The sequence below is a fragment of the Nematostella vectensis genome, chromosome 9 (assembly GCF_932526225.1).
Source record: "Nematostella vectensis chromosome 9, jaNemVect1.1, whole genome shotgun sequence".
Taxonomy (NCBI): Eukaryota; Metazoa; Cnidaria; class Anthozoa; order Actiniaria; family Edwardsiidae; genus Nematostella; species Nematostella vectensis.
This window is the reverse complement of record NC_064042.1, coordinates 11,771,047-11,799,046: the sequence shown is the minus strand read 5'-3', so window position 1 is coordinate 11,799,046 and position 28,000 is coordinate 11,771,047. Positions and strand designations below refer to the sequence as shown.

General features: G+C 39.4%; 3 protein-coding genes across 5 annotated transcripts in view; 1 reads left to right on the top strand and 2 right to left on the bottom strand.

Annotated features, from left to right (window-relative positions):
• LOC5512380 (diacylglycerol kinase eta) overlaps positions 1 to 23,082 on the bottom strand; it is a 31,258-nt gene extending 8,176 nt beyond the window's left edge. The window contains exons 1-25 of one of the 3 annotated variants that reach the window (XM_048732215.1): positions 22,877 to 23,009; positions 22,339 to 22,413; positions 21,485 to 21,532; positions 20,163 to 20,228; positions 19,488 to 19,568; positions 18,597 to 18,698; positions 18,027 to 18,156; positions 17,361 to 17,473; positions 16,935 to 17,060; positions 16,300 to 16,413; positions 15,949 to 16,011; positions 15,696 to 15,778; positions 13,927 to 14,035; positions 12,914 to 13,053; positions 12,249 to 12,327; positions 11,639 to 11,748; positions 10,880 to 10,973; positions 10,374 to 10,614; positions 9,795 to 9,956; positions 8,776 to 9,145; positions 8,166 to 8,276; positions 7,827 to 7,923; positions 7,528 to 7,589; positions 5,820 to 5,862; positions 5,590 to 5,658 (exon numbers count right to left, since the gene is read on the bottom strand). In XM_048732215.1, coding sequence (XP_048588172.1) covers positions 5,590 to 5,658; positions 5,820 to 5,862; positions 7,528 to 7,589; positions 7,827 to 7,923; positions 8,166 to 8,276; positions 8,776 to 9,145; positions 9,795 to 9,956; positions 10,374 to 10,614; positions 10,880 to 10,973; positions 11,639 to 11,748; positions 12,249 to 12,327; positions 12,914 to 13,053; positions 13,927 to 14,035; positions 15,696 to 15,778; positions 15,949 to 16,011; positions 16,300 to 16,413; positions 16,935 to 17,060; positions 17,361 to 17,473; positions 18,027 to 18,156; positions 18,597 to 18,698; positions 19,488 to 19,568; positions 20,163 to 20,228; positions 21,485 to 21,508 — 2,589 coding nt within the window. In that variant the 5' untranslated portion in view covers positions 21,509 to 21,532; positions 22,339 to 22,413; positions 22,877 to 23,009. Of the gene's footprint in view, positions 1 to 5,589; positions 5,659 to 5,819; positions 5,863 to 7,527; positions 7,590 to 7,826; positions 7,924 to 8,165; positions 8,277 to 8,775; positions 9,146 to 9,794; positions 9,957 to 10,373; positions 10,615 to 10,879; positions 10,974 to 11,638; positions 11,749 to 12,248; positions 12,328 to 12,913; positions 13,054 to 13,926; positions 14,036 to 15,695; positions 15,779 to 15,948; positions 16,012 to 16,299; positions 16,414 to 16,934; positions 17,061 to 17,360; positions 17,474 to 18,026; positions 18,157 to 18,596; positions 18,699 to 19,487; positions 19,569 to 20,162; positions 20,229 to 21,484; positions 21,533 to 21,751; positions 21,899 to 22,338; positions 22,414 to 22,876 lie in introns of those variants that run through there. The other 2 variants (XM_032381772.2, XM_032381773.2) reach the window with 2 other exon arrangements.
• Positions 9 to 1,538, top strand: LOC5512407 (beta-4C adrenergic receptor). The gene has a single exon (XM_001632658.3). The coding sequence runs from the start codon at positions 170 to 172 to the stop codon at positions 998 to 1,000; it is 831 nt and encodes a 276-aa protein (XP_001632708.1). The 5' UTR covers positions 9 to 169; the 3' UTR covers positions 1,001 to 1,538.
• On the bottom strand, positions 553 to 5,165 carry LOC116618262 (histamine H2 receptor-like). The gene has a single exon (XM_032381777.2). It carries the CDS (start codon positions 3,179 to 3,181, stop codon positions 2,234 to 2,236), a length of 948 nt encoding a protein of 315 aa, XP_032237668.2. The 5' UTR covers positions 3,182 to 5,165; the 3' UTR covers positions 553 to 2,233.
• Positions 23,083 to 28,000: the final 4,918 nt, after the last annotated feature.

Genomic DNA, 28,000 nt, shown 5'->3' with positions numbered 1-28,000 from the left:
TTACAGCACACTTGGAAGCGGTGAAATACAATATGGCATAAAAAGCTGCTTCTGTATATGAAAGGTCAATGGTTCTTGGACGCCAGCATCGACAACTGTGAACATCCTTCGGCCTTTTAGAAAGAAATATCACGGAAAATCAAGTCCTTCCGAAGAAAAGATTGGTAAAATGGTAACTGGACTTGCACACGTGATTTCACTGACGATTTTGAGTGGCCTATCCGCGGTTGTAGGAGTTCTGGGAAATCTTGCAGTTCTGGTGATAGTTGTCAAAAACACGGACTTCCAGCGAGGCATGAATATCTTCATTGCGTCACTTTCTTTAGTCGACTTGGTCGTGTGTTCTGTCGTACAACCTGTGTTTATTTATCTGCTTTACAAAGACAGTGAGAGTCCCCTATTACAAGATTTCGAAGACGATGTGTTTGGTATACTAGTTCAATGTTCTTTTAATCTTCTGTTTGCCATAGCAGTGAACCGGCTTGTAGAAATAACTTACCCTTTCCGCTACAACGCCTTGGCTACAAAGACGAGGCTTTTAGTAATCATTTGTTTGCTTTGTGTCATATCAGTCATTCAAGGACTCGTGTTTAACACAGACAAATACGAATCCACTGAGGCGATAATTCAGTATCTAACTATTCTGGCAGTGTTAATGATCTATGTAAGGGTGTACCGTGTCGCCGTGAGACACAAAAACGCGATCCAAGCACAGTTTACCTCGGTTGCTTACAACAAAAGTATTATCGGTTCCAGGCTCATGCGTGAACACAAGGCCTCGACTACCACAGCTATTATAACGGTGACCTTTGTAGTATGTTATGTTCCGTTTAGCGCTACAAATCTGACAGATCCTGCGAACGAGAAGGTTAAGCTATGGACTGTGGCATTAGTGAATTTTAGCTCTGCAATAAACGCTTACATCTACGCATTGCGTAGCGAGAAATTTAAAGTCGCTGTGAAAAAAGAACTGAAGGAAATTTGCTGCTCAAAAGCATAGAAGCAGACACAAAGGTATCCCAGACTACAAAAGGTGGGCCAAGTGATAAAAGGAGATAGAAAACGTCCTATTATAACGACGGCTTCCTGATGAACGCGGCGGTTTTCAACATTTATTCTCGCTGACTGTATCAAACAACTAAATCACCTTTTGGATTCCGTTATTCAAAACACTGACTTGAAATACCGATTTCAAATAACGCCTTTTCTCCGCAAGTCGCTGACCAATAAAAAAGCACCAAATGTAATTCTGTTAGAATGAATGACGGAAGGAAACCGACGGAAAGTGGGTATAGCAGTTGGAAATTACGAGTTCGCAGAATTTTGAAAATTGAAAAGTACTACTCCTAGGAGAGATGTTCCCGTTTTGTTTTAAAAAGCATTGAAGTATGTTTTGTAAAAAAACAATTGGCTGATAATATTTATGTCAATCGACTTCTTTAATTATTGCCGAATTGGTTATTATCCCAAGGTGGCCACGGCAGCGAGCGTAGCATTGTCAAGTCGAAGTTACGGTTGAAAATAAAAATAAAACGACATTTCTACGTTTCTTATTATACATTTCCATTGATTAAATGAATTTAACAATCATGGTTGGTCGCCGGACTTTGAAACCTTGAAATAAGTTGCAGAAATACGTGGAAAAATAACTTAACTATGAAAACACAAGGGAACTCAACTAGAATTGTATTCGTATTTACGAATTGTAAACGTTAATTTAGTTATTTATGGTTTCGTGTTTGTCCAGACACAGAGCTTATATCACAACAAAGGTTCACCGCGAGATGATACCGCTGACACCATTTGAGGCTTTTTCTAGCTGTAATTGACTGGACAAAGGGTACCCATCTCGTGTGTGAACGCACCAGGTGGAAACCCTTCCGTGTCACAGAGGTGTTTACACACATGCCACATTATAGTAATACAGTACTATATCAATAAAGCTTCTTTGTATATTGGCAACACCTGCATATTATACATTTGAAAACAAAAAACATAAAAGAACAAAAGACAAGAGAATATTCATTCCCTTTCGCCAATGCAGTGTGTAGCAAACACTACTATTGGTAGCCAACAATAGTGTGTTATCATGTGTAGTCAACATTGTTATCTTTAGCCAATACTATGATGCTTATTATAAGTACAGTGGAAACAGCGCCAACATTGTTGACCTTGTTCCTAATTTGAAGTGCGAACCAGACATACAACAGTGCTGAACCCCAAGGCTGTGGGCTTAGACCAGTGCCCGGCGTACATCTGCTACAGTGCGAATCAGTGCTTGGCGCAGTTCAGTGATTCTCAAGCAGTACAACACAGGATTCAAAGTAGAATTAACTCCCACAAATAACGTAGCTACATTATAAGCCATGCTTCGCGTGGGGTTCGTAGAACTGTCACCAGCATTCAAAACAAAAAGCGTATTAAAAGGCGCGAAACAGAGAAGAAAAGTCAGCGCGATGTAGGCGATAGTCACCAAAGATTTCATATAGCGTAATGTGTCCGCAGTTCGATTCTCCAGACTTTCAGTTCGAGTCAATCGCGAAGCATTTTGTACTTGAATGGCACGATGATGGCGTCTAACAACGAGTAGTAAACGAACGTTTGCCGCCACGACGAATACAATACCACACGAGCATAAAATACAGAAAAACATCTCCGCCCCTTTACGAATCCCCCCAGGGTTCAACCTCCAGGTGACAGCCATGAGAGGAAAGAAAACCCAAACAAAGAGCAGAATCTTGAAAACTCTTGGTAGAGTCACGATATCTGGGTAGCGGAGGTGATAGTTTATCGCGATAACGCGATCCAAACTGATCAGGACGACGGTCGAGAAGGAGATAGCACCGAGTGAATATGTGAATAGCGTCACAAGCTGCAAAAACTCACAGCGGAAATCCCCAATATACGAGAAATAGTTCACAGTTGAAAGCATAGGGGCAACTGTCAGTCCAAAGAGAAGATCGCTAAAAGCAAGACCAGCGAGGAGAGTGAAGCCAGGGTTATGTAGAGACGGCGTTCGTATAATGGCGGCGAGGACGATGAAGTTCGAGGATGTCGCAGTTATCGCAATAATCAAGTAGAGGATAAACAGCGTGAGATAAAACTGAATGAAACGATCGCTGGGGTTGTCAAAATACGCATCATGAAGGCAGATATGATAGATAGTTGAATTCTGATCCATCTGGGACACAAAGTTTTTTCTCTATTGTTCTAGAGAAGATCGCTAAAAGCAAGACCAGCGAGGAGAGTGAAGCCAGGGTTATGTAGAGACGGCGTTCGTATAATGGCGGCGAGGACGATGAAGTTCGAGGATGTCGCAGTTATCGCAATAATCAAGTAGAGGATAAACAGCATGAGATAAAACTGAATGAAACGATCTCTGGGGTTGTCAAAATACGCATCATGAAGGCTGATATGATAGATAGTTGAATTCTGATCCATGTGGGACACAAAGTCTTTTCTCTTGTGTTCTCCTTTCTATCTCGAAACCATTTTATTCCAATTCGATGCCGCACTTGTTCCTGATTAAACCTTCTTTAGTCTCCTTAATTCTGGAGCAGCATAAGCAGATGTCTTGCCTTTTGAATAAAAGTCATTCAAATTTCTCGTCTAAGTATAGACGAAGACCAGCTTTATTCCATTGTGTTTCTCGATTATAATGATGCCACGAATTGCTAGAAAATATCACTTCCGCATGGACAAACAAATCGTAATTACTTGTGATTTATTTCTGACAAGAACGTACCAGACACCTCAGTCAGCGGAATAAAAAATTGACAGTGACATGGAAAAGTCGAGGCTTTGTGAGACGCCGACATTTGTAGATTTTCCTTTTAAATCCCCGGGAATTTCATTAGAAATACTCTAAAGTCTAAACATTTTTAATACGGGAAAATGAAAGTTCGACAAGAAAACCACATTAACAAAAAAAAGTCCACTTATTTTCACTAACATTGTAAATCACACACGAAGTTGCGCGGAAATCCCATAACAGCCATCCATATAACAAAAAGGAAAAATAACTACAAACGTGGAAGTAGAAGATATCCTTTGACATTTCCTGAGCAAACAAATACTGTGCTTATTAAATATTTGTCAGTCTTGCTAGAAAGTACTGGAAAACTAATAACTTTAAGTAGCCCATGGATCATTAACCATAGTAGATTTAATTTCCCAGCCTTCATAGCGAAACTTCTAACTGGTTTTTTAGTTCTTTCAGCTAGCTTCTAACAACGTCTACTGCTAAACTGACAACAATGAAAGTGGCAACAGCGATTTTGGTAGTGGTAGCTAGTAGTATTCTAGAGGAGATCGTTCATGATAAAAGATAATGATGATGATAAAGACGATGATGATCACAGATGTCAGACTTTATTGGCAAGTTATTATTTTGAAGCTTCCTTGCGAATGAACCGCTGTAAGTTCAATGTTAAACACTGTATGTTTCAATGTTAAACAATAACAAAGGAGTGGATGTGTAATGAACTTTGATTAAGCTCTTCCTAATTAGATTACGAATAGGTCACTCCTTAGTGTCAATGTTAGTTACGATAATGTTTAGGTTAGTTTGTTTACCTTGAAATCTGACCTATTGGCATCCACACGTACATATAAAAGGACTTTTAGCGTCCCCTTTTTACCAGTCGTATTGAGATCTACGTTAAGTTCCACCCGAGATGATCTTTGGACGAAATAGACAAGTGGGAACGATATGTGAGTTCAACTCTCTTCTATCATTACTAGGTTAGTCGCTATGTGTGGGCAATGAACAATGTTCAACGTACAAAACGTATTTATGATTTTATAATTCCGCTTAGATTTATGATATTCCTCGTAGAATACTCGACGATCTTTGATTGAGTGAACGCCCACGTAGGTTAGAGAGCACTAAGCTCTACGATTTGGCCCTAAACCTTGATTATATCATAACTCATTTAAGTTATGTTACATACGTTATTCTATGCTCGTTTATTTGTTGATTAGTCGTGAAACGATTAGAAATGATTGTATGTTTCACCCTCGCGCCCTTCTAATTCCCCATTAATATCATCCATACACATGCTAATTAAATATGAATACTAGAATAAGGAACACAAGGCTGACACTGTAATTTGTTTGTTTGGCCCAGAGAGAAGTTTATTCATCATAAAAAAACCATAGTAACATAATATACTTGACAAATAAATCTTCTCTGCCACCGGGTGGGTGGGTGGGAAAAGAAGGCTAAAGGCTATTGATAAAGGCGAGTATACACTCTGTACTCTGATACTGAACTGAACGCAAGCAAGCACACCCCTCACATAGAAGGCGGATCAGTTGTCAATCAAACAAACTCATTAAATGGTCAATTAATCCCTTTGACCCTGCGGTCTCAAAGGGGGGTAAATTAGAACTTCGGTAAATTGTATTTCAGTTTACGATCGTTTGTACAATAACTCACTGTTTTGCGTTTTTTACGACCTGTAAGGTTCGCCTCACCCCGACGACTGTTTAGTTTCCCTCGACGAAGCCTAGTAACTTCAAGCCGAAGCTAACAGCCGTTACAGGATGATTGACATTCTTTAAAGAAAACGACGACGATATCCTTACCATTTGCTTCGCTCCAAGGACAGCAATGACCTCCAAAATATTATCATCAAATGATGGATCCGTAAATCCCTGGCAGAAAAACAATAAAACAGTTAATGACGGTTACCTCATGGCTTCAACAAGCGCGAAAAGTTCAAAAGGTGCAAAAGATAAACGGCTGCAAGTAAACTCCAACCATATGGCAAAGTCGTTCATTCGCGTTCAAATTCCACAGGACAATTTTTACTTACGTCATCACGCCCACCGCCCCAAAAGTTAGCCCCGCCCATATAACTAGAAAGGAGAAGATGCAAAAGAACAAAACATCAGTGATGCTGCTGTTGTTGTTACTGTTATTACTGATACTGTTAATGAGGATGAATTTTTGAACTTATATAAAATATTCGAGCAATAAACTTTGACTCTGATTTAGAAATAAGGATTTTACTTGAAAAATAGCCGATGATAATAATATTGTTAATAATAGTGTTGTTGATGATGACATTGTTGTTGCTTATGCCGTATTGCTGTTGATATTGTTGTCAATGATGTCGTTGTTGACTATGCTGTTACTGTTGATGATAATGTCGTTAATGATAATGTTGTCTGACTCTCTTGTTGTTGAAGTCCAGATTGTTGTTGTTGTTGTTGTTGTTGTTGTTGTTGTTATAGCTCAGTGGTACGGGCTTCGCTTCTCAAGCAAGAGGGCCAGGGTTCCAACCCAGGTCAGAGGTGTAATAAGCCTGGCTCTCTACATTGGGGACTGTGCCTCCCTCGTCTTCTCGGACGTTAAGCCGGAGGTCCCGTCTTTCATCGCACATCATTAACCTGTATTGGGGGACGTAAAAGAACCGCTGGGGACGCTGGCCTGTGGTGCCATCTTCAGTGACAATGCTTACACACTAAGTCACTCATGATTGTAAACTGCGTGGAGCAGTCCGTATCTACACACTGACGGGTAAAGTCAGTCACATGTGAAGCGCATTTGATCATTTTGTATGTTAGAGTGCGCTATACAAATGCCACTGACGAGTAAAGTCAGTCACATGTGAAGCGCATTTGATCATTTCGTATGTTAAAGTGCGCTATACAAATGCCAAACATTACATTACATTTGTCGCTATTGTTATCGTTTTTGTTGTTGCTGCACGCATTCTAACTGGTGTACGTAAATTTGACCATATATAACCCCTATCTTACAGGAGCTCCATTGGCTGCCTATTCCCGAAAGAATAAATTTCAAAATACTACTTTTAACTTTCAAATCTTTAAATGGCCTAGCTCCTTCCTATTTAAATGAATTGCTTACACCTTATGTGCCACGAAGAAGTCTGCGCTCTGAAAAGAAAGCCTTACTGGTAGAGCCTAGGTGCAATCTTAAAACTTATGACTATAAATCATTTTCACACACTGCGCTCTGGAATTCCTTACCCCTGAACATAAAAAATTGCGACAGTTTAAATGAATTCAAGACAATGGTTAAAACCCATCTTTTCAGAAGTGCTTTTTAACATGTTTTAAAGAACCTTTCATTTCTAGCATTATATATTAATATAATATAATATATATATATTTTCCCCTATACTAAGTTTTCTTTCTATTGAATTGTTTGCTGTTTTTACTATATTTCTTATATCAAGTGTATTTTGAGATGCTATGAGTTAGTTAGTTAGTCTAGGCTAGCTAGTTAGTTAGTTAGTCAGTTAGTTAGTTAGTTAATTAGTTAGTTTGCTAATTAGTTAGTCAGTTAGTTAGTTTAGTCTAAGTTACTAAGTTTTAAATACTTTATATAAAATATTGTTACCTTAATTTTTATATTGTAAAGCGCCACTGGATTCATAGTAGAAGTGGCGCTATAAAAATCGATTATTATTATTATTATTATTATTGTTATTACTTTTGTTGTTGTGGTTTTTGTTACTTCTGTTAGATGTTGTAGCTATTTAATAAGAAACTCACCTGGTAATGTTGAGAACCACAATGCCTTGCAAGCTTGGGAGCGATATCCTATGGCCGTCACACTAAAAAGCATAGGAACCCACTATATAAATAATCTGACGTGTCACATGACTACGGCATACAACACTTCAGAGCACAAGCCAAACACTGTTTTATGTATTGCAATACCTAACAATTAACGTATTGCGTGACAAAACAGCTTGGGTGAATCGAAACAATTTGCATGATCAAATCAAAACAGCTTGCGTATGTGAAGCTTGCGTACAGTGTTTATAGTAGAGGGGATGGGGAATACATGCCTCTACTTTAACTCGCTGGTCAATGTTCTTGTACGTCCGTTGGACTATCTCCTTGCCGCCCAACACTCCATACCAGATCATGTTCCGAGTTCGACTTCTACATTGACAAGAGGGATGAACCAATCAGGACCCAACATCAACAATCAACAAATAAGCATTATATAAAACGAATGCGGGCAAAGATAAAAAAGTGTTAAAAAAAAGGTGTAACATTTTGTGTGGGAACCTGGTTTTCTCATGCCAAGAGAACTCGACGTACCTATATTTTTACCTGAACGGGCTTTTTTTACCTGAAGTGTGAACTCGACATACATGTCTCGGCTTGTGAATTGACCTTACCTATATTTCTCAGGATGTTCTTCTCGCCTTGTGTGGAAATCCAACGTAATCTTGGCGTCAATACCAATTCCAAAGTAGTTATTCATTACACACTTCTCGCTAAAACCATCGCTAGTAAATAAAAAAAAAAAGAGTATGTAAACATGAAAGACGTTTTTAAGTGCGTTCGCATCAAAACTTTCATACAAAAGTAGCCAGATTTCTCTGCTAGTAGAGGTATGTAAAACGCTGTCAAAAGAGAGAAGAAGAAATAAAACACCAAATCCTCCACTCTGCATGCTCTTCAACCTTCCAGTAATATCATACAAGCCCGTAACAAAGCCAAGCATTCTAGGGGGTGGGGAGGAGGCTTTTATAGGGGGAGGGGTGGGTGACAATGAAAACACTAAAAACTTATGGGGCTGAGGTATCAAGACAATGCAACCAAAGCATCAGTCTGAAAAAATAGAAACGTACGGCACAACGCCATGTTGGTTGCGTGATATCTATTACCAAGCCATGAACACAGAAGAATACAAAATGGACATTAAAAATTTGACAATGTCTCATTTCTGTAGACGTTTAAAATGTCTCCCAAGCATTACATCATGGGTAGGGTCCATTAACTTACACATCAGAGACGGCATTCATGACGGGCGTGGCCGCAGCACAGAGCGCGTCTGCATTAGCGAGTAACGCCTTGGATATCATTGACCCCATCAGTCCCTCACGTGGTCTGTCCTTCAGGAACGCCTTGGATATAATACACGTACTGAACTGCACAGTGGGTCGACTATTACCCATCTTTGCAAGCTTCTCGTCGATTGGTGGCTCGAACTGGAAGGGGTGCGAGCTGCCCTTACTCAAGAACCGGATATCAGCACGAGGGGCTGGTGACGAGGAGAAGGAGGATGTGTCTAGTTCCAAGGACTTGTTGTCAGCATCCGGGGATTTGTTATCGACCGTGGTTTCAGGTTTTCTTAGCAGAACACCCTCATTATCTGGAAAACGAAAGAATAAAGTGTTGGATTGAGGGATTGAGCGAGACTGAAGTACCCCAACTCCTTAACGAACTGTACTCAAACTACCCAACTGAACCACAACAACACTAAGTGCAACAGTATGTTTATCTCAAGATAAAGAGGGTGTTGCCGAAGGATTGCCTAACAGGTTGTAACCAAGCCCTCCAGCACCTTCCAACAATACTGTTCCAGGTATCCTGTCCCGCATCTTACATCAATGCTGTCCCGCACCTTTCAACAATGCTGTCCCTCACCTTTCAACAATGCTGTCCCTCACCTTTCAACAATGCTGTCCCACACCTTTCAACAATGCTCTCCCGCACCTTTTAACAATGCTGCCCCGCATCTTCCAACAATGCTGTCCCTCACCTTTTAACAATGCTGTCCCACACCTTCCAACAATACTGTCCTGCAACTTCCAACAATGTGTCCCGCACCTCCCAACAATGCTGTTTCGCAACTCCTAGCGATGCTGCCCCGCACCTTTAAACAATGCTGTCCTGCAACTTCCAACAATACTGTCAAACAACTTCCAAAATTGCTGATCGACATTGTATCGCACCTTCCAACAATGCTGTCTATCAATGGTGTTTTTTCGGGGCGAAAATTCCCGCAGTGGAGTACCCACCTCTCTCGATTTCGTGGTCTAAACTATTCTCTTGAACAGCCTCCAGCGTCGTCGATGAAGAGGTAGTAGCCACGTTGGTTGCTACGGACGCGGCTACCGTAACTATGGCTTCAGCAAGTGATGACGTAGAAGAGCAGGTCTGCGCGTTTTGTTCGTCGACGGCTGAGGGAAAAACATAATCGAGTCATGTGACTAGTATGGTTCCTAGGGAATCCCAACTGATTAAAAAGAATAATCGTATGGCAGTTGTAGCTCCCAAAATTCTTAGGGCTCCTGTGGGGAAAAGGGATTGGTAATTTGCTAAGATCTGAGAGAACTCCACCGCATCCCCTTCTTTTCCTCTATTGCGTCCAATTGCGTAAATTTCGAATGCCCATTTAGATGCCCAATACTTGATATAGAATCAGGGAGGCTTGACAGCACTGCAAGGTGGTAGTCTCAATCGGCAAGCGGCACCGTCTAACGTTTCACCTTCACTGCAGCAATCTTTTACCTACACCCATAATATGTCCAATATCCTCTAGGATAACACCCTTTTTTTTACCCATGATCATTTAGTAAGACACAGGCAGTCCATACCAATCTCCGTGTGGTCGATGATCTGCTTAAGCGCCTTCTTCAGACTGTTAGCACGAGACATAAGGGCATCTCTCGGGACAAACACTTTCTGTGCCTTGCCTCCGCTCCCTATGCTGTTTATACTCCCACTACTGCCAGACTTCATATCAGCAAGATCTTCCTTGACAGGAGTAGAACTCGCCTCGGATTCAATACTCAAGGCTTTTAGCAGAAGGTTTAGCTTATCGTTCAGTACTGAACACTATGGGAGGAAAATAATAAAAACAAATTATGGGGTAGTAAGGATTATACTTGCCCCAAGTCGCCCTCTTTGATTTTTTCCAATAAGAGCGCGCGATCTAATGGGCATTTTCCTCAGTAAGCGAAGGAAACAAAAATAAGTGCGCGGAGAAGACATTTCCAAGAATATCAGAAGTGGTACGGATTGTAGCGTGATAAGTTGATTGTGTAGCGCGGTAAACCCCCCCACCCCCCCCAAAAAAAAAAAAAAAAAAAGTTTCGACTACCTTAGAAGCAAGCGAATCTGCAGCATCCGGTTCTGTAGTTGCAGAGGCGGCCCCAACTTTGGCGACAAAATCTTTGACGGTTTCACATAATACTCTACAACAGAAATGCGTATCAGACACACTCCCTGAAATATGTTCATCTCGACTAACTCTTACACTATTTGTGCAAGAATGATAACTGTCTTGCAGATATTTATTCAAAGACGAAAACGAGAGCCAAATCTCTCAGGTTTTGTTGGACATTCTTATTGAGGTCTCAACGAAGCCGATGCTGTGTTGAGTAGAGTGAAAAGGGTGAGATAGGGTTATGGTGGTCTTTTGCGAGCACTTGCGAGCACCCCGTTTTTTATGCGAGACCGAGCATTTTGAGGCGGAAAAAATTACGCCAGCATGCGAGCACGGCAGAAAAAATTGCGCGAGCATGTGAGCACATCGAAATTTCGGGGGCCCTTATTATGCTTCCACAGGGTGACCGTTCATAGTTCTTTACTCAGCAGATAATAAAACGATGCTGTGTTGAGTAGAGTGAAGAATTAGGGTGTGATGAGGTTATTATACTTCCACAGGGTGACCGTTCTTTACTCATTTTAGCATATGATATAACGATGTTGTGTTGACTGTAGTGAGGAATTCGTATGAGATGGGGTTTGACCGTACATAGCTCTCTACTCACTTAGCGGATGATATAACGATGTTGTGTTGACTGTAGTGAGGAATTCGTATGAGATGGGGTTTGACCGTACATAGCTCTCTACTCACTTAGCGGATGATATAACGATGGTGTGTTGACTAGAGTGAAGAATTCGCGTGAGATGTGTTGCGACGTTACTCTCGAATGTATCCATGCTATCCATCTCTTGTTGGTAGAGCTGAAAAAAGGATAAAAAAAACCATTGTACACTTTATCCAGTTGTGTCTTTTATTTCTGAGAATTGCTGATTTAATAAAACTAGAAAACTAGCGCTGAAAGTATTTCTTTTTCAGCGGAGGAAGCTAACGCATTTCTGGTAGACTCACAAATTTAAATGTTCAATTATGAGGTATGTTCTCCATCAAGAGGGCTTCCAAAAGAACTCGCTGACTTTGCGGAAGCACTTAGAATAAAAATCATAGACTATTAACTATATATGTATTCTTTGCTTATGTTTCCATGTGTATTTTCGTCGACTAAAACGAAAGCAGAAAAATACTTTTTAAAAAGCACACCGCTTTTTCAAGATCCTATTTATTATTTCCCTCATGGAGGTTTCTGATTCTGTGTGCCGAAAAAGAGGTTCAATATAGAGATACAAGGCCAAATTACTGCACTTGTTTGTTTAGAACGATTAGCAAAAAGTGAAACAAAAGAATAACACAAACACACTCTTACCGGTGTGTCTAAGGCTTCTATGGACGAGCTCCTTGAGGAGGGTAGTGTGGGGTTGCATTCTTGAACCATAATCGCCCACCTTAAACATCATAAAACACTTAGATTAGAACGACCCTTGTTAGCTACTCATTCGGTATTCTCTCTAACCAATATTGAATACATAATCTGATAAAGACTCAACATAACCATCTAAAAACAAAAAAAGTGCTACGGTTAACTTTTTTCCAATTCAATAGGAACTATCGCAAAACTTTTCACAAATAAGCCGATTGAAACGGATGTTTATTTATGCTTCGTAGAATGACAATTTTGGATGCTAGGGTGAAAAAATGGCAGATGACTTTTATACAATTATCCAGAAACTAATACAATCGCCTGTCGCATCACCAAAACTTGCATGTTTGCCCCACCCCCCAAAAACGCCATGTTTTTGTCATTTACAATGCCATTCGTACGATCATCAAATTTGAAATGAGCTATACAATATTCTACCACATTTGTTTATCATCTGAGAAGCTTTTAATTTTAACACAGAAACTTTCTGTGTAAACTTTCTGTGTAAACTATAGACATAATTGAAAACACTTTCTCGATGAACCAAGTTGTTTGAAATGAGGATACATGAAACAGCAGTAAACGAATTTAGCGAATTACTGAATATTTACCGGTCTAGCATCAGCGGTTTTGCCCTCTCAAGGTGTTGAAGGAATTGTGGGACAGAATTCTCATCAGCAAATGACGTACCCCAGCCAAGCACACGTGACAAGTCGTTACCAGTGCCTAGCGGTAGAACTCCAATTTGGCACTAGAAAGTAAAGCAACAGAACAACACATATTAGGGGACAGGGGGAGAATGAAATGTATGGGTTATTTGTGTAAATGCCTTGCTTGCATGTTTTTCTAGTTAGCTAGGGACCAGAAATCTACACGTTACACCCCAAATGTTGTGTCATGTGTTCGTTTTTTTGTTGTTACAGTAATAGGAAGCAAGGCGCTATTACTTTGTTATTGGTGTACTTTGCTAATACATTATTATAAAGAAGGTAGCTGTAGCTGTAATACCAACATTTTGCCATTGATTATAAATTCCTACAGTATGTAGTATACCTAGATATATGGGTTGCCTGTGGCGGTAACAAGATTTGATGGGCTGTCTATGGATTAGGTTAATTATAGTTTTGTTGCAAGTAAAAACCAACATACTATTATTGCTGATGTGTTAAATGGATGATGGATTACCTGTTCTGATTCCCAGTTTCGATTGGCTGCCTGTGCATTAAGAGGGGGGGGGGGGGGGGGGGGTGACTTGGGGTCTCCATATCCGCTTTTTTTTTTTGAAAGTCCGCCGATCAACACAAAGTTTTGCTTCAATGCGAATCCACAACGTATGATAGATAGAAAAAAAATCGATAATGACAATTACACATAATGTGATTTTGATTTCTTTTTCTGAAAGTCAAGTATCGCCAAAATCGCAGTGTCACGATTATCAAAAGCCAAAATCCGACGAATCAGATTTATTTATTTTTTAATCCGTAATTCGCGTGCCCGGATCCGCCGATCCGAAAACGTCTTGCAAAAGTAAATGTATCCGTTCAGTATCCCCTTGAAAAGCGTGCAATCAATTTGAACGACTTTTTTTAAAACAATTACCCGCAAGGGGCCTTAAAAGGAGTACCTGTGTTGCCATCTTCATCAAGTCGACCTCCTTCATGACCCAACCAACAGATCCATCCCCACCACAGACTAGGATTCGAAACCGACGAAAGCGACGAAAAAACTTCAGGCTTGGAATAAAAATAATATTAATCAGTTCATAATGAATAGCAAAGGATTCATAAACTCTGTGCAAATAATAACAGTCTTGCAGGCCCAGCAATATTGCTTGTTCGGCTAGCAAGATTTGCAAGAACGTTTTGCAAGATTTTTGCAAATGATGTTGTTGTTTATACGGGTTGTAAAGGCTGGTTCTCACGACGACGTAAGCGTAAGCGTAGACGGAAGGGTAATAGTCTTAGGTCGCGTGAGAACCGGCTCGACGTAAGCGCAAGGTTTTACGCATGCTCAGTTCGTAGTCTAGTACCCATACCTCCTCGACGAGTTTGGTTAATTTATGCTTATGTTCCGCTATTTGCTTACGTCGATCCGGTTTTCACGCGACGTAAGCGTAGCATTGCCATGAGATTATCAAAACTTACCGCTTCTTGCGCGTATGTTTGCGCTTACGTCGAGCGGGTTCTCACCCGACAAAAAACTCTTACGTTTTCGTTTCCGCTTACGCTTACGTCGCCCGTAAGAACAAGCCAACAGACGACGGCTAACGGCGGCCGCAGAGAAATTAATTGAAAATTCAAATAGCCAGACGTGAGATGAGACTGATACGCTTCAGCCGTTTTCCTGCAAACTACAACGTGAGAACTCCAAGTTTCACGGTCTAGCGAGGACGGGAACGTGTGCGCTGAAAACCAGACTATCATTGTTCGCTATGTTAAAATCAGGGTTTATACTTATTTATAATTTTTAGGACTATAAAAGCAATTTTAAAAAGTAAAGACTGACAGAAGATAAGCGCGCTTAAGCATAAAGCTTTTTTTTTGGTCACTTTACCTCCCGTCGCCGTCGTACTGGGGGGGTGGGGGGGGGAGGGGGAGTAAGGGTGGTCATAGGCCCTATAGGCGATATGGTACGGTTACTAGCGTGACTCTCAGGGTGCAAAATAGCAGCCGGATGCTACCGATAGCCGGCATTTTCCAATTAGCCAGTTCTTTCAGTTTTCAGTTTTCTTTTGTGTGCTCATGTTTACGCTGTACTTCATGTCGTGTTGTGCGCTGAGCGTATAATGTACATTATGCCTTTGTCATGCTCGAAGATCCAGCATTCTTTGCGAACACTCCCAGAGGTCACCACCGTTTAAGTGATTTCCTGGCAGGTCAACAACGCTGGATCTTGAACATTTACCTCGGATACATTCTTGTTTTATGCCAGATGTGCCGCGTTTCCGTTGCCAAGTTTTGCGCCGAGTGTTGTGTCATGTTTCGAGCTATATGCCAAGTGTTAATCGTGTCTTAGGCCAAGTGTTGTGTCATTTATGCCGAGTGTCATTTCGAGCATTGTGACATGTTTGTGACAGTTAAGGTTTGTGATGTTGTTACCTTGTGACAGGGTTTGTGTTGACTGTTATGTAGTGCTTGTTGTTGTGTATTAATAGGCTGTTTTCTATATCGTTTTCCCTAAAGGCGACATCGTTGAATGGATTTTGAAAAATTATTTTGAGCCCATTAACAGACTTACGTATTGGTAGGACCCCCCCAAGATAAAGCAGATTTACCAATTAGTAGCCCCCCCCCACCCCAAGATAAAGCAGTTTTATCAAATGGTAGGACCCCCCTCCAAGATAAAGCAGACTTACCAATTGGTAGGGACCCCCCCAAGATAAAGAAGACTTACCCATTTGTTGGCCCTCCCACTCCAAGATCAAACACTTGCAGTGGATTTAGTAGTTGCTTGAATTTGCGAATAAATTTAACGCCCTGAAAACAATTAAACAAGACCGTTGTAATTATATTATATTGTTGTTATAATACTTCAGGGATTTGGGGTGCAATAAAATCTCCGCAAAAGGTTCAGACATTCAATTCCACTGTTTTTCTCGTATTTCTTTATTTAATTTTGACAAAAGAACATACAGATTCATCAATACCTGATTATCTCCACTTTTTGAGTTGACGAAAACCAACAGAGGACTATTTCTAGGTTTCACCACCTGTGAAAAAAGAGATAACATAACCTGTACCGCATCATGTTATCAATTAATAAGCACATATAACTTTGACATACAAAAAAGGTTCATAACTTCATTTCACAAGTTCCCTTCACAACCTTAAGTGTGTGTGCTGAAAGGGGGTTTTTCAGCGAACATTTCATATAAAATTGGTTCCTTTCTACACTTGGATAAAGAATATAAACAGGAAGAAACTTTTGTTATATTTCATTATTTTAAGAATATAAATGTTTAGGTGGCCTTTTAACAAAGTATGTTTTTCATACGTACCTCCCCCTTTGCCAGCTCTGAAAGGCCTTTAATGAACATTGGAGGTAGAACAGATAGAGAATTTTCACCAAGGGTACACTTAGACACCACTGACAACTTACACGAATGATGAACCTTAAAGATAAACAAAATAATTGCTTTAAACATCATAAATCAAATTAACTCAAAATTTAATGTTTTTTTAAAAGAAAGTATTGTTGTATGCTATTTAATCAATGTCAATTAACTAATTAATCATTATCTATATGGGAAAGGGGATTTAGGGATCATACATTATTTAAATTGAGCAAAGGGCTGAGTGAGAAAAAGCGGGAACTTAAAGTCTGAGGGGAGTAGGGGTGAGGACGGGGAACAGAACAAACTTGTCTTTGCTATACCCTTTAGTGGGTATTATAGGGACCTTACGCAATAGCAACGGTGACAGCATCTAGAACAGCACATGTCCCTGCTCATATTCCAAAACGACCGTTTACGTCCTTGATGGTGCGTGTAAAACATGAAAATAGTAACTTGCCATTCTAGATTTGCCATTGTGGATGACAACACCGTTATTTTAGCATTTTGTGAGTGCGCAAACGTTTTTTGAAAACCTGCTGAAAAAAACAGTGAGTGTTATATGTAAATAAAATACTTACAGTCATATTACACCACAGGCACCTAAAGTCCAGTAACCTTCGCTTGCTTCCACAAGGTCGCTCACACACAGTACATCTTGCACCAGGTGTAAGGTTCCCTTCTAACCACTGATGTGGCATAGACATCTGAAAATTAGTAAAAATGCAACTGATCTAGATACATACTAAACAAAATTAATTAAATAATTTGAAGCAAATAAATAAACGTTATAAAATTTGTTCCCCAGTCAAAAAATGTTGATGATAGAGCTATCTGAATTTAGCTTGAGTGCAACCGGTTTCAAAATTCTATTGAGCCATTCTATAAAAATTTTGAAACCGAATGCACTCAGGCTATCAAAATTATAAATAATCTGAATGATCACACTTCAGTCAATTACCTTCACCAAGTCAAAAAAATTCAACTGCAGTAGCAATTTTACTTACTGGGTCGGAATTATCACAGTCCTCATTGTCTTTTCTAATTGCCTGCATTGTTGTCCATTTGCAGTTATTGGGCGCTTTTGCTGCACATCTTTTATGAGACTTAAATCTGCAAACTGTAAAAGACAAAAAAATGGGAGTTACAATGTGACATATATTTGTATTTAAATATTATTTTAAAAGTTTTAAACATATTGATTTAACCTATGTATATCATTAAAATATCAAAGTTATTGTAACACAGATTCAGTATGTAAATCAATGTAAACTGGTAGTACATCCTACATGTGGTACTGCACTGTAAGGAAAAAAAACAATTAAAGCCGCATTGTCACCAGTTTACTTCCGGTCGGTTACGTAAAAATATCCGATGATGAACGGAAAACGCGAATAATATTTCAAAATATTGAAAGCAGTATGTGATTGATAATTTAGAGCGGATGGCCTGTTAAATATCTCGGATTCTAATAGATTCTCTTGTCTTTTAACGGTTGAGGTTTAGGTCGGACCTCCGGAAGTGAACTGGTGACAATGTGGCTTTAATGTTATGTATAGTTATTTTTCTATCTTCCTAGTCCATAGTCAAAGTGGGGGAGACAACCTTAATTCGGCAGAGCAAGAGCAACAGAGCAATGAGGCAAAATAACATGTATGTGGGTAATTGTTTACCTTCACAAGAAAGGCCCTTTGATGTTACACCAGACAAGATATCTTTACACACATTACAGAAAGTAGGCCTTGCATGTGCACATGAGTACCAGTTATGCAAACCAGATATTTGGTCCAAGAGATCAGATTGCTGAAACCCAAACACACAATTGAATGGTTAAGAAACATTAATGTTCCCAGTTGAATAAGTGCAGCTGATCAGGGACAGGTGGCAGCTTGTAAAGAGAAAAGGCTAGAAAATAAGGAGGTGGGGAATACACAAAGCAAAGAATTAACTAGCCTTTGCATAATAATCAGGGTGTTGGTAGCAGATTTTATTTTCGTGGATCAAATGACAGTTGAAAACAATACACATTTAGGAGCGTCAAGGGGTCTGCTACTTGAGATTCTGGAATCCCTAAATTCTCCTAACAAATTCAAAATGTTTTTAATTTCCCTATATCTACTATTTTTTTAAAGGAGTCTGGCTGCCCTCCCCTCCCCCCTCCCCCCTCCCCTTTGCTGCTGGGATGAAACTGTAAGTTACAGTACGTCCAATATGTAGCAACAATTCATTGCATTTCTACTCACAGATGATCTTTTCTTGTTTGATGATTTTAAACAACCTAACCATTCCTCCATTTCTTGTCTGCTATCTGCACAAAGCACTAGACTGCGAAATGGTGTGATAACCTGGGAAGCATTTAAGGAGATGTAAGCTTTACAAGAGGAAATGAGAAATGATTGATAAGCAGGCACATACACAGGGGATTGTGAAGGGTGCATATGCACCTCGTTGGCAGCCAAAGGGTGGGTCACTTCTTATTGAAGATTCATCAAATACTATGCTTTTTCAATATGAGACATATTGATTCCAATAATCACCTGAGGGGCATATTCAATCTTTAGGTCTTTGGGGGAAGGTATTGGTGAGGGGTTGCTCATTTCGGTAGGGAGCATTATTTCATTTCAATGGAAAATACCAGCTTCTGAATAAATTGGGAACAAAACTTATTTGCGGTAAAATGAAATGACAGTAAAAATGTATTTACGGTACATTCATGAAAGGGTTTTCATTGTTTATAAATATATTTTTAGGGGGAAGGGACGCTTATTTGCAAGAAGGCACTGATTCCAGAATTTGAGGTCGAGAGGGGCACTTACTGGGAAAGGGCGCTCATATAAAGGAGGACACTTATTCTGGTAATTATGGTATGTACCTGGGTAGGGGTCGAAGAGGTGGATTTAAAAAAAAAATTAAAACAAGCAAAACAAAAAAATGGTAAATAAAACTGCTGATGCAGAAATTTAAATTCATTGCCCATGCCTTTGCAGTTCTGCTTTACCCTTCAACCCTTTTTCTTGCAACCATGAATTTAATTATACAAACAAGGAATTGTCTCAAATATCAAAAGCTTTAAGCAGCTGTAGCATGTATTAAGTTTTTAATAACTAAAACACGTTGTTTTTTTTCAGACTTACTGTGAAACTATTATTAACATTCCTAATACTGCACTCTGCTACACTGACATCTTGAAGATCAATTTCATTGAATATCGTATCCTGTGGGCAGACAAAAAACAAAGTCATCTTCTGTATAATGTGGGAAGGCTTTACATCTAGAAAACATGATATTATTGGCATAAAAGAACGTACATAGCTATTGCACTATAACCATCTGGGAGGAGTGTTTCTCATTGTAATTGAAGTTTTGACTTGGGACATCGAAGCAACAGTCTCTGTTATTCTTTGTAAATGGGGGGATTTTCCTCCCTATTACCTCGAAAAATCCTTCCCCCCTAGGCTAGTTTAGCCAATACCCTATGGCAACATTTCCTATTCTCCATGGTATATAACGTTAGCAGAAAATTATTAGAACACTCTGCCATTTGAATATTTTAATGGCTTTGGGGGCAATCGCCATACTGTGATCACTTGCTTAATTTCTTTGCTTCCTCCAGGCACATTTCTACTTAGAAACTATAAAACAAAGATAAGGTTGACTGTATTCAAAGCTGATTACCCCCAAAAATACATCAGACCCCCCTTTTCATGCTAAGTAGCCCCCAGGGGCAAAAAAGAGCATGAAATGTAGAGGGAGGATTGCAGGTAGAACCTATATATTGATAAAGGATAATCGCTTTGTCAACTACTTACATCATTGCGTTTAGCATAAAATAACTTGCTCCCTTCTCTAAGCTTGAAGTATCTTCTTTTCCATCTCTGCAAATTGTTATTAAAATATGCACCAGTCAGAAAAAAAATATAACATTAAGGCTTTCATTAATACTTTTATTTCTGAATACTGAAACAAGACAGAAAGGACAAAGATTATATGCCTCACAAATATGTGAAAATGCAAATATATGTATGTATGTATGTATTGCAAAAAAGGGTTTCTTACTTTTTCTGTTTAACTAGAGAAAGTGGCTACTGGAGCATTATAGTACAGAAATTTTAACCTATCAAATTCTTTTGGGGTTTTTGGACTGCATTAATTTTTCATGCATCCTGACCAATTTATCAATATACACAAGTTGGTATTACTTACTAAATAATTGGATGTAATATTGGGCAGGCAAGTGTTAAATTAATACTGGCGGCAAAGCATTTATGTCAATCTCTATACAAAGCACCCAATCAGAACGTGTTATCATTTGCAACAAAAATCAATCAAATTGATTGACTGTCATGTCTCAAGTATTTGATTAAGATGGAACCAGAAGATTTGATTGAATCGTACAATGCATTGTAATATTATAGATGGAATGAATGAAAATAGAAGGAAAGACGTTTGGGCTTGATATCTTATAGGCATGATTTTCGTGGTAAATGGCAAAGGTTGGGCACTAGCTTTTACATAACATTTCTGATATATATACTGTACCCAATGTACTACACAAAAACACTTTGCATTCTGCTATGTGGTCTGGTAATAGCGACACACCTAAACAATACCAGTGCCAACTAAATCCCAGAGGTGATTTAAGCTATCAATTTGCAATACTCAAAGGTTTTTGGTCATACGAAGATTTTATCAGTCAAAAATTATATATATTTATGGTACAGTTTAAAGTAAACACAAAAAGAATGGAATTTGAGATGAAAATTCCACTTCAATGTGATTTTAGTTTTTCACATCCACTTTTACTAAACTGTAAGATAAAATCTGATTTTTTTTCTTTTATAAGGATTTTGTTGCTGCCAAAATAACTTTAACAACACAAGAGTAAATTCCACACATCCATCCTATAATGGCACTTTGAAATGAGAAAAAACAAAGAGATAATAAAAAAATCGATAATGACTTCTTTTTAAAATCACATCAATGCCAAAACATAATACCAATAAGGATGATGAGGAATCCAAATTGTAGAAAATAAAAAGAAAGCTTGCAAGGTTAAATGTAATAAAAAGATATAGCAGGAAGGGCAAAACCATATAATGATAATAAAAATAATAACACTACCAAGCCATACCTGAAAAGAGCCTGTTTGCTTCATCAAATGGCCCTCTTTGATACAAAGCTGTAGGGAGAAAAGCAATTACTCTCAGCAACCGAAAATGGTTATCTTTTACCTTTACCATCTTAAAAGTAGCCCAGGGATAAATATAAAATTTAAGCTATGTGGTCGGCGCAATCATCTAAAGGCACTTTTGGATTTGAACAGGATGATAATAAAAGTGAAACCGTATATTTTCCCTATATGCAAATCTAAAATATTTTTCATTAAAAATATCCAAACCTCGAGTTCCATTTTTAGTTGCGTTTTAAACCATTTCCACGCGTAGTCTGTCCTTATATTTAACGATTTGAATATCTTCCTTGGAAATCTACTACATCAAATGTTTTCTGAAGATGTAAACAAATTCGACCAAACCGCATTTATAATGAATTCATGGCCATAGATTTAGTTTTTCGCATACAATCCCATTTTTACTATATTTAATAAGTTCCTAATTCAATAGCATTGACGCAAGACTATTCGGCCATACTAGTGCAGGTGGACACAGGCCTCATATTCTATCATTGATTAGAAGTAATTCTCACAGGATTTTAGGATTTGAACAAAACCTCTCTTTATTTCGTAAAATAATTCGCTTTGGATTGACCAAAATAATCGAGATATAGAATGAAAATATGTTCAGCTAGCCAGCTCATTTTGACAAAAATATATAACGGGTTACATTGAATAAACAATTGAAATTCCGACTAGAAATGAGAGACATATATAAAAGTTACTTAAATGCAAAACAAAATGCAAGGTTGGACATAGCAAGTTTGTATTTTTACGTATTCGTTTTATTATATATCATTTAGCAATTTTATTACCTTTTTGTTTATAACTGTGTCACTTATCAGAGATGCAAGTTGTCGTATTTTGATATGAACTTATTCATTTTGACACTGAAATTTAAAAAATAAACTCAACAAAACAAATGGCTCGCCAATGTTGTGATATCGAGTTGCGCTAGAAGCATGCAAACCCACTTTGAGATGCAATAGCGATCGAAATAAGTAATCTTTGACTGAGGGAGGCTCAAATTAATAGTTTAGAAAAAGTTAGGAGTTCCTATGAGATATCGTGTTTATATTCTAAACACAATTGTAGATTTCGCAGTATGAAGTTGTTCTGACACTATAAGCTTAAACTCTGCTGGTATAGCTACATACAAAGAGCATCGTAGAGTCGATTCAATCATTTTTCGACGAGTAGCACACTCTGTGTCTAAGAACGTAATACACCCTTATCTCCACTTCATTTATTTCTCCATTCAGGCGGGAATTCGTTTCCCGTTTGACTTTATGGACAAGGTGAAAGATGTAGTACAACTAGGGTTGACTTTTTGTATGATTGTTGCTCTCTTACCCTAGCGCGAACAGTAGCTGCGGTAGATTTCCTTCTGTGGTAAATCCTAAGATTTTCAGGTGTACTGTCTGAGTCACTGTCATCCGAAGAGTCAAATTCATTATCCTCCGAAGAAGTAAAGTCGTACGACCTTCTCCAAGACATTTCTGTGATCACTTGTTCGATTCAGTCATCGCCCATCTGTTTAGCCGCCATAACTAACAACGTCACGTGATAATACTCTACCAATGAAAGGTCATTGTAATGTTTGCCCCCCCCCCCCCCCCCCCCCCAGCCCCTAAATGAAACAACTTTGAAAGTTTGTTTTTTATTACGATCGCACTTTTCAATACATAATAAGAGTCGAAGCATAAGCATAACAAAGCCACTCTTTGTCAATAACCAATGATCAAAAATTGCATATCCATAAAGCACCTTGGTCCTTTTTTTTGGAGGTTATAGTCTAAATGGTAGCAAATAACCATATGATTTTGGGGTAAATCAATTTGGATGCAAAACAGACGTTTCGGCCTTCCCTGGCTCGGACAAGTCTAGAGACCAAAACTTGTTGCTTTTTCTGGTCTACATTGCATTACTGTTTTGTTTCACTTTCTAAACGAGATTTACTCAAACAATTTGTTTTGTTCTCTAGATATAGGCTTTTGCTCGAGACTACCATTTCATATTTAAAATGATATTGACTATAACTGTCAGACAGTTTTATCTCTTTTAAAAAATGTCCTTGAAAGAAATATAAATAGAACAGGAAAGCGACGGTTTTTGTTTTTTACGTACATGCAGGAAACCCTCACAAACGCGGAATCAATAAAAAAGTATATCAACAGTTATGAGAACACCGATTGCACTAAAAAAGCATTTCTTTTGAAAACAAAATTATTGACGTCAGTTATGACGTCACTTTTACGTTCGATCTGTTGTTCGGCTGTGTGATGTTGCGTCTAAATGAGGTAAAAACCCGCAGATTGGCTTTGCAGTTTTTCATGAACATGCTGTTCACAAAGCTAGCACGTAGTTTAATATTTTCATAGAAAAGGGGCTGGCTAATTGAACTCAGCTCCTTTTTCTTTTCATATATCTATCCATTTTGTGCAATGGAACTCAACATATTGAATATAAAAAAGAGAAACGAAATCAATGAGGAGTAATGACGAGGAGTAATGTTGAGGAGTAACGACAAATAGCATGGCGGTAGCACGGGGGGAAGGGAAGCTGCCCCATATTAGAGCAAGAATTTGAAAAAAATTTGGTGTCTGCGCCCGAACCGAAGCAAATAAAAGAAATATCTGAAGCTCGCCCGCCTGAACCAAGTTTTCTTATGGCCTTGAACAAACGAAGAAAAAAAAAACATTATTAGCCAATAATAGTTCGAGTGAGTGGGAACTGGGGAATAGATCTCGATAATCGATCGCGAGTTATGTAATATTGTTTATTAATGCCTCTAGCAGTTATTAAAGCTGAATTACAGGCAATTGCGCATTTAGAAAAAGAAAACACTTATACTTGAAATTTTACAGTTACAAAATTTTTTAATCTATCGGTGCTTACAATCATTGGGTGGGAATTTCTTCCAGACCTCAGACACGTGTTATTAGTCGAGTGAACGACTCTGTTATTGACAAGCGGAAAAATGGGATTATCCGGTTTGATTTGTTTTACAAAATTGGCACATTTCTCTAACCGTCTCTGCTCTAAGGTTGTTAAGTAAGCTCTAACGAGAGCATCAAGATATGGTACCTCTTTTTGATGTTTTCTAATGAGTTACACAAATACTTAGGAAGACCGGCAAAAACAACCGATGCATACTCGGTGGAAGATCTTATGAGCGCGCAGTAAGCTTTTATGATTTCAGAAGTTGGAACACCACACTTTTTTAGTTGGCAAATTGCATACAATCGTCTGTTGGCTTTCTTGACAACATAGTCGCAGTGCGCAGCCCATGTTAGATCATCTGAAATATGAATCCCAAGTAGCTTAAAACTGGCTACTTGTTCAATAAGAGATCCCCTGACAGCAATGGGCCTTGGCACGCAACTATTGTAGTGAAGAAAGTCAACAGTCATGGTTTTGCATTTACGCGGGTTGAGGCGCATGTTATTCTGGTGAACGAACAATTTGATGTCGTCAACTAAATGATTCAATAAAGAAGGCGAGTTCCTCGGGACGATCTCAAGGACCCTTAAGTCGTCAACATATTTCACACGAGGGCCCCAAGAATTCACCAGTGCGTTAACCATAACCGCAAAGTGTATGGGGCCTAATTTAGTCCCCTGCGGAATGCCACCCCTTAAGGTTTGCGAGCGGGAAAGCGTAGTACCAATGCGTGTGACTTGGGATCTTTCGTGAAGAAATGATGCGACCCACCTAAGAAGACTACTATGAAAGCTAAATCTCGACAGTTTGTCGAGTAAAATCCTATGATCTATGAGGTCAAAACCTTTTCTGAAGTCCGCCAAAAAGAACCTTACATAACAGTTCTCTTTGTCAAGAGCCTCTAATGCTATGTGCAACAAATAGACAAGTGCTTGTTCTGTGGATTCGCCTGCAATTGCAGATTGTTTACAATCGAGTTGCTCTAAAACTGAAGGAAGAACGCGGATCAGGGTGAATCCCTCACAGATGTTGGCCATCTGACATGTAAGCGATATAGGGCGCAGATCATCTTTAATGGACTTGGGCGGGGTCTGCTTGGAAATAGGGTGTACTATTGCGGACTTCAGTAGAGGCGGGACAAAGTCATCGCGAAGGGAAGCGTTGTAGATTTCAGCAACAGCGGGGGCCAGTTTGAAGGCAACAATCTTTAAGATGACATTCGGGAGGTTGTCGGGTCCGGATGCTTTCTTCGTCTTGATGTAACAAAGGGCGTGGTAGGCTTCGCAGACAGATACGAACAACTCGGGAGGAATATCGCTGACAACAATGTTCTCAATGTCTGATGGAGTTATAGGAGAGAAATCGGATGTGAGACCCGTAAAGAATGAGTTAATTCTTTCGGCGAGAATCTCCCCAGAGTTGATCGAAGTGCCGTCAATCAGCTGGTGGAACCACTGACCCTCATCACGTGACATTCCAGACAAGCTTTTCACAGTTTTCCACCACTGTGAGATATTCGAGTTCCCAAGGCTTTTAACTTTAGCTGCGTAGAACACTTTCTTAGATTTAGAAATAAGGCGCTGTGTAATGTTTCGCCAGCGTTTGAAGAGAGGCGAGTCTTTGCCATATTTACTAAGGAAAAGTTGACGTTTTCTAATGGCTGCCTTGATCCTATGGGTTATCCATGGCTTATCGGAGGCGTTGACAAGAGAAGTTTTGAGGGGAGAAAACTCGTTTACAGCGGCAGACAGTGTTTGATGGAAGAACTGGAACTTCTCTGCGCAGGTCGCAAACGAGAAGAGCTCGTCTCAAGAGAAGGCTGTAATCCACGAGCCGAACTCGGGAATACGGCTTTCCCTCATATTCCGACGATAAATCTTTTCTTTGAGCGGACGCGTGCGCTGGACCCTAACTTAGGCAGTTGCCTAGGTGACATGAATAACTTTGCATGGTTCGTTAGACACCAGTTGAGGATGCCTGTGTCACGCGTCAACACTTTGATGATTTGCATGAGGCCGCTCGCGCGTTTTATTTGGGTAGCAGAAATCTTAGTTGAAGTGGGATTAAAATCTCCAACAACCCAAACGAGGCAGTCCGGGTGATCACGCGTAAAAGAATCCACAACAGATTGGATGTGACAACAAAGTCTGCGGTTATCGTCAGCCGAAGCTCTCGGATGATGATAAATGACACCTACAAGGATGATGGAAATGCATCTGGGCAGTCTGAGAGGCCTAATTTGGAGCCACAACGTTTCGTAGATTGCATCACATAGTTCGTAGTTAGCCAGACGTTTACATGTCATTTTGGAGTTAATATAAGCAGCCAAGCCACCGGCGTGCGTAGGGCGATCTGTACAGGACCCGAAATGATCCCCAAAAGTTCCCCAACTGATCCCGGGACCCGAAACGATCCCCAAGAGTCCCCGAAATGAACCCCAAGGAATTACAGTAATGGATAACTAAAGGAATGTGTAAGGATTGTCTTTCAGTTTTAAAAACATATGAAACATTTAGCTTTGTTTGTGTTATTAAAAGGAAATTTACATTAACAAACTATAGTATTAAGATTTTAATATAAGACTGCAGGGGAAATACAGTGGTTGAGCCAGAAATTGGGGTCAAGTAAGAATTCCTGTGATAGTAATTTGAAGAACCCGGCGTTGATAAATCATTTTTACATAACAAGGCATAAAAGAAAGTCTTTACAGATAGGACATTTTCATAGGAAGCGAAATGTTTTAAAGTTATTTTTTGGCATGTTTGTTTCAGTGAATGAAAGACCTATCATATCAGGAGATCATGCCGGGGTGTACTCACGACTACATGTGGAAATTCAAAACACACATAATATTGCTTTCAACAAAAGCCACATCCTCTTAATATTTCGCATCGGTAGTAGAAGGGTTGTTCGAGTGTATTACTCAGTGTGCTTTTGTCATTCCATGATCTTCTCGGCCTCCTAAGAAAAGTTTAAACGGGAGCGTTGCTTTTATTTCAGTGCCCACGTACCGCGGAACGCACGAAATTTGAAACAATCAAAGCAGCAGAAACTAAAAAAATAAAAAATAATATTGATGCGGCCCCGAAACAGGATGCGGGCGGGGACAATACCATGTCTTTTTTTTACCAGGCCTTATCCAAGATGGCAAGCAAGATGACGGCCGTGGTAATGCGAACTTCGTGTTTTCGGGGTTTCCGTGCCGGAAAAACAAAAGCCCGTAGGCTATTTCATCCCTTAAACAGGACGAAGAGACAAACAAAAATGAAATTTATTACGGCTCTGCAAATTAAGAAAAAAGGTTCTTTTGAGAGGTTTCCGATATCCTTTATGATATCACCAGAACAACTAGGCTAACCACCTGCCTGTAGGCTAACGTCCAAGCATTCAAATTCGAGTTTGGCGTTGTAGGCATTTGCTCTAGCGCAAAACAAAAACTAATTCAATATTGAATCGGATTACCTGTGTGTTTGCAGCTCCCGAGTGCTCATGGGAATGTTCTGAGGATAAAGTTTCTATTTTATAGGGAGGTGT